Source organism: Dendronephthya gigantea, unplaced genomic scaffold (assembly GCF_004324835.1).
Source record: "Dendronephthya gigantea isolate DGI-Jeju-01 unplaced genomic scaffold, DenGig_1.0 000001F, whole genome shotgun sequence".
NCBI lineage: Eukaryota > Metazoa > Cnidaria > Anthozoa > Malacalcyonacea > Nephtheidae > Dendronephthya > Dendronephthya gigantea.
Window position 1 is genome coordinate 4,674,570 of NW_021163011.1, and position 10,435 is coordinate 4,685,004.

Sequence of the window (10,435 nt, forward strand, 5' to 3'; positions counted from 1 at the left end):
TGACACTTTATAGGAATCATTTGAGGAATCATCACTATGAGTTCATTTACATAAATTCAAATTCAATGATGAACGAAAGGAGAACGAAAGCAGAAACATTGACTTTTGTATTTGTGTTTGTATTAGATGCGACATTCCTCACCTTTATTATAAGGCTATATTTTACAAACACGAGCGTAAAAACTGCTTTATCACACTAAAAATCAATAGAGTAAAAAGTAACGCTGGGGAAAACAACTACAGGACCATCAGTCCAGGCTTTCTCCAAAATCTGTCTTCTATGGATTGATACCTTGACTGACCAGCCAAGATATTTTGTACCTGCCTTTTTCATTCTCTATTATGCCTTATTATTATGTTAATGTGTAATATACGTTTGCATGCAAAAAACAGCATTCATTCTGGTAGATTAGTTAACAGAGGAAAAACTAAAAATTTCTATCATACAGTAATTACTATGTAATATTTTTGTCTCTAAACCATGTTAACGAAGTTCCTCAAAAATAATTCAATCAGTCAAATAATGTAAGAAGTATTAATCCTGCGCGGAGTATAGAACGATTATCGGAAAAAACCGATTGAACGAGAAATTCTCCACAATATAAAAAAGAACACGTGCCAAACAGTACGTCACTTTTGTTGCCGAGATCAGAAATAATAATAAACGGTAATTGAAGTTTGGCGGCCATATTGGGTTAATTGGGATGTTATTTTAAAATCAACGGAAATTTATGGAGTTTTATAAAAGAAATTGAGTATGGTCATGAAGAGAGGTTCAGATATAGACTCACCGAGGAGAAATAAACGAACTAGAGATGGACTGGAGGTACTACATGCAGTAACTATCGACAGATATACGTCTGAAAATACTCGTCGTGCTCGAGAGCTTTCACCAGGCTCTCGTACTTTCAACCGTAAAAGCGAGCGTTCCACACATGTTCATACAATAAAAACCGAGTTTGGGGCTGATTTGTTCAAAAGGAAAAGGACCGAAAGAGACGACGAAGCTTCAATTCGTGTTACGAACTTTACTCGGGGGGCTGCAGATCATGTTTTGCGAGAAAAACTCAATTACGAATTTAAGAAATTTGGTGAGATTACTGTACGAATTGTGCGACATGACGATGAGCGTTACGCTGTTGTTTCTTTTCGAAATAGCGAAGATGCAATAGAGGCAAAGCGTTCAATCGAGAACCGTGGTGGAGCAATTTTTCTGCAAGATCGTGCTTTGAATTTGCAGTTTAGTATTCCTGGTAGTCGGTCTCGGCGTTTCACGCCCGATTTTCTCCAACAAAAGAGCAGATTTTCCCGGGCTTCGCCTCCACGCAGTATAAAACACGATGTACTAGATATTTCAAATGTCGAAGACGTACGGAGACACCGTAAAGTTGATCGTTTCTTTAGCGAGCCAAGCTGTGTTTCAGCTGCATTGGTAGGTGAAGAAGATAACCCAAAAGCGACCCGAACCTTGTTTGTTGGCAACCTCGAAAGCTCAATTTCCCGTCAAGATGTTCGTCGTCAGTTTGAGCAGTTTGGCATAATTGAAGATGTTGATATAAAGCGACCTATTCGTGGTCAAGGAAGTACATATGCTTTTGTAAAGTTTATTGATCTTGATGTTGCTACAAGAGCCAAAGTTGCCATGCAAGGTTCTTTGTTTGGAAGGAATCGAGTGAAAATTGGGTATGGCAAAAGCATGCCTACAACTCGGTTGTGGATTGGTGGTCTTGGATCTTGGACTTTGATTGAAGAGCTTGAAAGAGAATTTGATCGGTTTGGTGCTATTCGTCGAATTGATTACAACAAGGGTCATGATCATGCATTCATACTCTACGACAGTTTGGATGCTGCTTCTGTTGCTGCAAGGGAAATGCGAGGGTTCAAAATGAATGGGCGGCGCTTGAAAATTGACTTTGCAGATTTAACACAAGGTTTAGACGAGTATCCTGAAACACTAGGCCACCTGGCTGAAGACAGAGAAAATCAATTCACCAGTTCAAAAAAACAAGATGAATTGACAAGTGGTGAATTATTTAAAAATGTTAAAAAAGAGAGAAAAAACAGTGATGGCAGTGGAAAATGGAGTGAATTAGTGAGTGAGCAAATTGCAAATGATGAAAAGCAAAGTGGTGAAAAAAGTGAGAGCCAACAATGGATTGATAAGAAAGATACCAAGCAGAAATTGAATGAAAAATATCATGACCTTCATAGCCCATCGACACCAGATAATGAAAAAGTACCAACAAAGAATCATAGAAATAAAGATAGAGCAAAAAGTGGAGAAAAATACAAGTCTGGCAATGGAGTTTCTCGTTCAAGTAGCCCACCTGCTAAACGTCCACGCAAAACCTCTGGGCCTCCACCTGCTTTGTCCCCACAAAGGTTTGGGTCGGTATCACCAAATATAAAAAGCTGTTCTGCCTCCCCTGAGAGTGAAAGAATCCACAAGGGTGACAAGTATCACAAGGAGAAAAATCATGAAAAAGAAAAAAACAAAGATCAGGAAAGAAAAGGAATAACCCCAACAAATAAAAGTGCATCTGAATCAAAAGAAATTGTTTCAGTTGAAGAAGCAGTTTCTGATGCATCTGAAAGCCTTCAAGATGTTGCAAAACGGTTTGCTGTTGCTTGGCGTGGATCTCTTATTTTGAAAAATAGTTCTTTTCCGGTACGTCTTCATTTGATTGGTGGAAACCCAGAAATTGTTGAAGTCTTACTTCGTAGTGTACCTGGAAATTCTGCACCAAATACAGTGTTACGTATTTCACAGCGATTACGACTTGACCAACCAAAATTAGAGGAAGTATCAAAACGAATGAATACAGCTGGTGCAAGTGGTTATTGTATGTTGCTTGCATTACCTGGTGTTCATGGAGGAGAACCACCCTTGGATATGGAAACCAACATGCCAACTCAACAAAGACCCCTTCGAAACCTTGTTACTTACCTGAAACAAAAACAAGCTGCTGGTGTTGTCAACTTGATCAATACAAGTAACCTTTCTTCGTCAAATATAAAAGATGAAGGTGGTGTGCTTCATGCCTTCCCACCTTGTCAATATTCCCATGATCAACTCCTAAAAATTGCACCTCATCTTGGCCAAGAAGCATTTAATGAAGACCATCTGGTTGTTGTTGTTATTCGTGGACCAGCATAGTTTATTTTGTCATATCTCACTTGACTTTTAGCCTAAAGTACCACATTCTGTTAATGGTTTTATAATACCATATGTGTTATCTTCTATATTCTACAGCATTCACCTATTTGTGAAAGAGTCACAAGTCCATCAGTGATGTTCAGTTTTGAACTGCTAAAGCTGACATTTGGCATTTAAACTTTATAATTATGTAATGGAGAACAGTTTTTTGTTTATTCTATTTCAAGACATTGGCCAGGGTGTACCAAAAGGTTAAAAGTTATGCCAATTTTAATGAAATTCAATTTAATTGAAAGCATTGTGTTTGTAATGGTGATGTTTGGATCATACTTTGTTGCTGCTTGTATTTGGCATCTACCTATGTGTCCATTGTAATGGTTGAAAGGATCATTGTCCTAATGACTGTTTGCTTACTGGAATGGCTACTTCATGCTATTTGAATGTGGAACTATTATAATTTGTCATGGCCATGGTCTTATAAATTTATAAGGAAAATTGTAATGGTTATTTGACACTCTTCGACCATGAAATTAGAGCAATGTTTCCTATCTTGTTGGCTCAAGCAAATTTACATGTATTCCATTCAATGGCAGGTTGTTTGGGAAAGTACTGTATTTTTTTGGAAATGATGATTTGTTGGCATATTTTTAAAACATATGCCTTCATTGATGTTGGAAATGGATACATACATGAGCTTACAGCAATGGGCTTTTTCTGTTGAACGTATAGTCTTTATGCTGAAATTGATTGAAATTTTAGAACCATATGTACATATTTTAATTAGTACATAAAAACTATATCACAGTTGTTCATAATTATTGATTTTGTAGTTGACTTGTACTGACTGTAAGAAAAAGCAAAATAATATAATCTACCAGCTGTTACAACTTTTGCCATGGTCAGTGTCGGGCATGTATTTTTTGCTTTACACACCAATAATTAAGCTATGCCCATTTCTTACATTAATCTCTGATGTTCTTTTCATTTTGGAAACATCTAACAGTCAATTCCGAAGCTATTAAAATACGGAGTTGATATAGATTTCATATTTTCATTGACTCAACGGAGCAAGTTTCACAACCTCCGACCTTGTTCCTGCAAGGGTATGTTCCTCGTCATTCAAGGAATTTTGTGGAAATCTGAGAAATTTTCGGACAAGACCGACAAGTGCTGATAGAAATGTAACAAAATGGCCAGTCCAGTCTCGTTCCCAGGCTCTTTGAAGTATTTCGCGGATAAAGCACTGAGCGTGCGGGGGTACGTGGGGAGGTTGGAAGTCTGCAAACCTCCCCAAGCACCCCCGTGCGCTCAGTGCTGTATGCGCGAAATCAAAGAGCTTGGGAACGAGGCTGCAAAATGGCCACCAAGGAGAGGAATCAGAGGATGGAACCATTTGTAAGTTCTGACAGTGGAAATAAAAGCATAGATGGTAAAAATTATATGGACAAACGCTTTTATGGTAGGTATAAAAATAGTACACTAATTGATTGACATTCTCTTTGATTTAAGATACCTAGATCAAAAAACTATTAAGGATTATTAAACAATTAACAGAAAATTCGGTGGTGGTGCCATGTTCCATGATGGTGGTAAAACTTTGCCAAATACACCATGGAATACATGGAAAAAGCACATGGCCAAATTTTTCTTGACAAAAAGGAGTTAACTAGGTTGCTGGGTGCAGAATAATCAGTGTTAGTGTGTTAGCCTGTGTACTGGGGGATTAGGGTGTTGATAGAAATAGTGAATGATGTCCAAATCAATTCCAATTTCCAAATGTAATATCTGACAAGCCAGGTGAAGTCCAACACAAGACCATTTGTTAAATTCCACTCACCCAGGACAGAAAATATGCATGCTCTTAGTATGCTGAAAGCTTTTAATATGCTTGTTAGTATGCTATTTTTAGGTTACTAAGGCCTGTTTTCAATAGTGTGAATGTGTAAAAAACATTTACAGCAAATATTTGTTGTATAAATAACAACTAAAGGTTGTTCTGTTGATTAAAATAATTTATAATACTTTTTAATTAAAATAGATCAGCCAGTTTTGGAGGCGCTCTGTTTTCCTGAAAATAATTCCAAGGCAAACATCTCAATTCCTTTGTTGTGTTTATTGTGTGATAAAATGTTCGAAGATGGTGGAGTAAAGAAAAGTGATGCCTTACTTCATCATTTGCTTGTTGAACATCAATTTGTTATTGCTGATGTAGATCTCATTGCTGATTTTAAAAGGTTAAAAATGTTCAAAAAAATATCAAAATGTTCAAAAGTCCATTCTGCACATAATTCCTTTCTATAACAAACTCAGCAACATTCCAAAAGGTGTATTGTAAAAAATATTACGTTTTATAATAATTGTCATGAAAATTGTAATGGTATAGACAGTTATACCCCAATATCAGACATTTTTGTTCTGTCTTCCAATGTTTTCCACATCTCTTGATTTTGAGCCCTAAGAGCCAGTTTGTAGAATTCTACTGGTCAGGTTCTTTCCATACACATGAAAAAATGGAATTTGTCAAGGCAAAACTACTCATTGGTGTAAAATGAGCACATAACGTCATTTGCCTACTGCACAGTGCGTTAATAACTTGTTGGTTAATATTTGTTATTCCATGCTTAATACTGTAGAAATGTAACATACTTCAATTTCTTATCATATATTAGCTACATTAATTATTGGAAAAGAAGGTTTCAAGAATCACCTCTAACAGACATTTGCTCAGTGATCAACATCAATTCAAGGGCTGAAGGTAGTGTACACTGAAAGTCTTTACCTCACTGGTCTTTACTCATTCTTCAGCCTGGGTGGGAGTTTGGTGTAGCTATTTATTCTCTTAATGTTTGAAAATGCCCCACCATTTGCACTGTAACCCTGTTTCAAGATTTTCTTTGGTTCATATTTCATCTGCTGACAAAAGCTAGTCTTTTGCCAATATCCCCTGCTATCGCTATTGACTAAAATCATGCATGCTAATTAAATGTAGGATAAAAATTTTGAATACCGAGAAGGTACTGTGTTTTTAGATGTTGGGCCAAAATTACAATATAACTTACTGTGTGATGGACTACCAGAAGATAAGGAACTGCGGGAACAGTTACAGATTAAAAAATTGGTGTGTGTTAAAATCTCTTCGAATTGCGCATTCACAACGCGTGACGACTTTTCTGGTTGACCCTCATTCTCTATTAGTTTGTCATATATTATCCATCCACACTATTTTGTTAGTTTTAATCTTTGAGTTTTGATTGACAAGAAAATCTCAACTCAGGCTCAGGACAGTGATGTACAAATAATGCCTATAAGTACAAATGGACTATTCTATGTTCTACGAAATAAGTACCGTCTCACGCATGCCATGGCTATGGATAACATAAATATAGACGATAGACCAAATTTATGCATTATGCAATTTATGCACCACTTTTAGCAAGGAATCCTACATCATCAACAACAAGAAAGAACTGACAGTCACTTCTCGCGAATTTGTCTTTTCTGTAATGTAAACTTTGAAGGAAACAGGTAAAAAAATTTTTCATATAATTAACGGTCATACCAATTCCTCTTGAGTCTTGTGCATTTTAAACCTTTGTGCCGTACAACGCAGGCCTGCCGTATTCCGACCATCTTCAGCTTAATTTTATTACTGTAAATAATGTAAACCCACATATTATAAATGCATTCACGTTACAACATACAATTATAGGTATTGCTATTCATGGGGATGATTTCCAAGATGATATTTCACACTGTAATCAGACATCTTAATGCTGCTATGCATAATTGCTATGTATTTTTGGGTGTTGCAGAATATATTCATTTTTAGATCTCAGTTGTTTCAACATATGGTTGATAATCATGCTTTTAACGTTGGCCTACCGGACAATCTTGGTAAGTATTGCTGTGGTGGTGATTTCCCTCGCATGATTGATTCAAAGATAGATTGTTTGATTGGCAATTTGCTGTTCCTTTCTCAAACGTATACAACTCTTCAAAGTGCGTTAATATGTATAATTTATTTCTTCTCTTCTAAATTTGCATTGTGACAAGGTATATGGGTGAAAGCGAAACACCTGGCTATATGGTTAAATAATATCAATATTCTAATATTTTGCATTTGCATGTAGTTTATGTCAATGAATTCTTGGATAAACTGGAAGAAAAGTTGAATAAGTAAGTATACAGAAGTAAGTATATATAATTATGGCGGTATGTACAAAATATTTTTATTGAGTTATATTTTTTCCTGTGTTTCTATACAGTTATAGAAACACTTGTAGGGGTTTGGGAGAACTCTAAATAACGTGGAAAGTCAGTTCCCACTGATTAGTTCTCGTTCTCCCAAACCCCTACGCGTGTTTCTATAACTGTATAGAAACACGAAAAATGTTTTCTATTTCTTAAATATAATATAGTTACGGCAGAATTACATTGTATAGAATCGTATGAATCATGAATAGAATCCAATGTATCATGAAAAGCATCGTATATTTTGAGGGGCTTTGATTAAATACGCAAAATATAGTTGAGAATTTTATACCAAGTTGTTGTATTAACACGTATCGTGATTTTTTTGGGGTAGGAACAAAAATTATAAGGTGAAGAAGTGGAACGAAACTGCTAGTTCAAGGCTTCGTTTTGCCGTTGCCCTAAAGCTTAAGCTCCGTGCACTCCACAATATAGTAATTTCATGACATGGATTGCATGGGATTGACTTTAGCTTGCTCACACATGTTCTAACTTTCAGTCTACAGTGTTTATTTTGTGAGAAAACATTCAAAGACAGACCAACATTGAGAGATCACATGAGAAAGAAACAACACAGGAAAATAAATCCAAAGAACAAGGAATTTGATAAATACTATTTGATCAATTACCTGGTAATTTCATTAGAGTTCGTTGTACATGGTGCATGTATCTAAGAATAAGTTAAAAATGAGCACTTGCCTGAAAAAGCTACCGTGTTTTATAATTTTCAAATAACATCATCTTTCTAACTCAAGATTTGAGCTTTTAAAACACAAGACGCAAAACTCTGGTTCATTGCTAAAGAATCGCCTGTATAAAATGCATGAAAAAGTTAGAATGTTTCAAATCGCATCATTTTAGGAGGTTGGGAAAAACTGGCATGACATCTTGGACGAAGACGACACAGAGATTAATCAAAAATCCAAAGACGAGTAATGTCACTTTTTTAAAGATAATATACTCTGTTAATTTCCAATATAAATTCGGTATTATTGTTAGTCAGACTTGAAACCTAAAGGAGTTCATTCCTTAATTTTTATAGAAACTGGGATGATTGGCAGGAGGAAGATATTCCTATTCATTGTCTGTTTTGTAAAGTCACTTCGCCGACAATCCAGGAAATACTTAATCACATGAAGGTGAGCGAAGAATTTCTTGTTAGATTTACGAGTTGAACTGAATGACAGGAATTCACATACACAGCTACAGTAATATACTGTGCAACCGTATTAGTGCCAATCTTAGTATTTTGTACCCATTTAAATATTATTTTGTTTTTAAAGAAATGTCATGGGTTTGATTTGTTGAAGACCAAGAAGAATCAAGGTAGAGTTGATAATAATGTATTGTAGATGTACATGCGGGTGGGTCCACTGAGGTATTGTGGTTCAATGTATCACCCCAATCTTTACATTGTTCATTTCCTATCAAGTTGTAGTTGTTAGACGACATGATTTACGGTGTTGTCATTCTTTTTTGTCCAGGTTTAAATTTTTATGAAGAAGTCAAAATTGTTAACTATGTTCGTCGACAGGTGATTAGCTATTTACAATGATACGACCCAAAGAATGGTCTTTGTTCAAAATGTCACAGGAATGTTTTTCTCTGCATGATTGGATGATTGGATTGAGTCAGAAACGTTAATACTGTATTTGACAACATGATCAACCTCTGTTGCTCAGTTGATCAGAGCACTGCATTTTTATTTAGAATTTATACACATCAGTTTTCGTTTAAGCATTTTATTGATACCACCCCCTTCATATTATTTTTTCTCGAACGTATGTTTACAATCTTTTTTATACAATAAGAGACAAAAAACATTCGAAAACGATGCTCGTGTAATCATCGCCATGTGAGATAGATAAACATGCGCCATTTACTTTGTTAGGTTTATAACAGCAAATGTATATTTTGTAAAGAAAGGTTCACTTCGAATGAAGTCTTACTAGATCATTTAAACAAAATGTGTCATTTTGAGCTTCCTGATCGAAGCATGAGTTGGGATCAACCAGAGTGAGTAACAGTATATCATTTTTACATTGATTTAATATACGATTGATTGATTAATATACGATTGATTGATATGATTTAATATTTCATGATTGAGTGTTTTCTCATTCTGTATTACCTTGAAACGTTTATCACGAACTAAAGTACCCAATTGTTTTTCAAGATATTTCTTTCCAACTTTTGAAAATGATGGGCTACTTTGTGGATTACCCGATGATGATGATGATGATTATTGTGAAGATACCGTGTGTGACAATTTATCGAATGGCAAAAACAGAGGTAACTCTGAATCAGGTAACGAGGACACTGTCATTGGAAACGATGTTGATGGAAGATATGTTGATGATGAAAATTGTCTTGAGAAAAGTGACACTGGAAGTAATGTTGATGGTGAGAATAACAGGGAAAATAATGAGCATGGAGGTAATGTCGCTAGTGAAAGTTGTAATCAGAGGGATGACAATAGAAGTAATGTTGACAGTGAAAATGACGGTGAAAATAATGAGAATGCAAATGATGTGAATGGTTGTAATACCACTGGTGACAATGACGACGAAAACAAAGATAATAGCAGCCGTGCTAATGTTGACAGTGTCGACGGAAACATTATCAGAAACAATGACAATGAAAACATGGATGGAACTGATGTTTGTGAGATAAACCATCATCATAGTGATAGTAAAGATACTAAAGCCAACGATGATAACAGTATTGGTGGTAACGACAACAGTTGTGGTGACATCGAGAGTTACGGTATAAGTGACAAGACTCCTGAAAATAACGACATGGGCAAGAACAACTCGTCCAATGAAAACAAAGATTCTGTAAGGGATATCATTGGTAACAGCAGACTAGATGATTTACAATGATGTTACCTTTGCCCAGAATAATTTTTTTCGTAAGCTTGTATGGCAATTAGTTGAAGAATAAAGATCAGTTCGGGGATATAAACAAGTGATTAAGTAATTCAATATGAAAGTGATAATTTAGATGAAGAACGTAACATTCACAACA

At 35.6% G+C, this 10,435-nt stretch overlaps 2 protein-coding genes across 2 annotated transcripts; both read left to right on the top strand.

Annotated features, from left to right (window-relative positions):
* Positions 1-675: 675 nt before the first annotated feature.
* LOC114524606 (RNA-binding protein 15-like) lies at positions 676-4,032 on the top strand. Its single transcript, XM_028545747.1, has one exon. The coding sequence runs from the start codon at positions 758-760 to the stop codon at positions 3,155-3,157; it is 2,400 nt and encodes a 799-aa protein (XP_028401548.1). The 5' UTR covers positions 676-757; the 3' UTR covers positions 3,158-4,032.
* A 478-nt stretch (positions 4,033-4,510) lies between these two features.
* On the top strand, positions 4,511-10,427 carry LOC114523794 (zinc finger protein 277-like). Its single transcript, XM_028544830.1, has 14 exons — positions 4,511-4,616; positions 5,196-5,391; positions 5,827-5,912; positions 6,187-6,275; positions 6,591-6,682; positions 6,987-7,051; positions 7,288-7,333; positions 7,908-8,040; positions 8,270-8,340; positions 8,451-8,547; positions 8,692-8,734; positions 8,893-8,942; positions 9,300-9,424; positions 9,585-10,427. Exons 1-14 carry the CDS (start codon positions 4,514-4,516, stop codon positions 10,288-10,290), a joined length of 1,902 nt encoding a protein of 633 aa, XP_028400631.1. The 5' UTR covers positions 4,511-4,513; the 3' UTR covers positions 10,291-10,427.
* Positions 10,428-10,435: the final 8 nt, after the last annotated feature.

Excerpts from the sequence above, each read along its gene's own strand:
- LOC114523794 (XM_028544830.1), top strand. The coding sequence starts at position 4,514 with ATGGCCACCAAGGAGAGGAATCAGAGGATGGAACCATTTGTAAGTTCT. Across the intron at positions 4,617-5,195 it reads TATGGACAAACGCTTTTATG|ATCAGCCAGTTTTGGAGGCG; the intron begins GTAGGTATAAAA and ends TAATTAAAATAG. Across the intron at positions 7,334-7,907 it reads CTGGAAGAAAAGTTGAATAA|TCTACAGTGTTTATTTTGTG; the intron begins GTAAGTATACAG and ends TCTAACTTTCAG.
- LOC114524606 (XM_028545747.1), top strand. The coding sequence starts at position 758 with ATGGTCATGAAGAGAGGTTCAGATATAGACTCACCGAGGAGAAATAAA.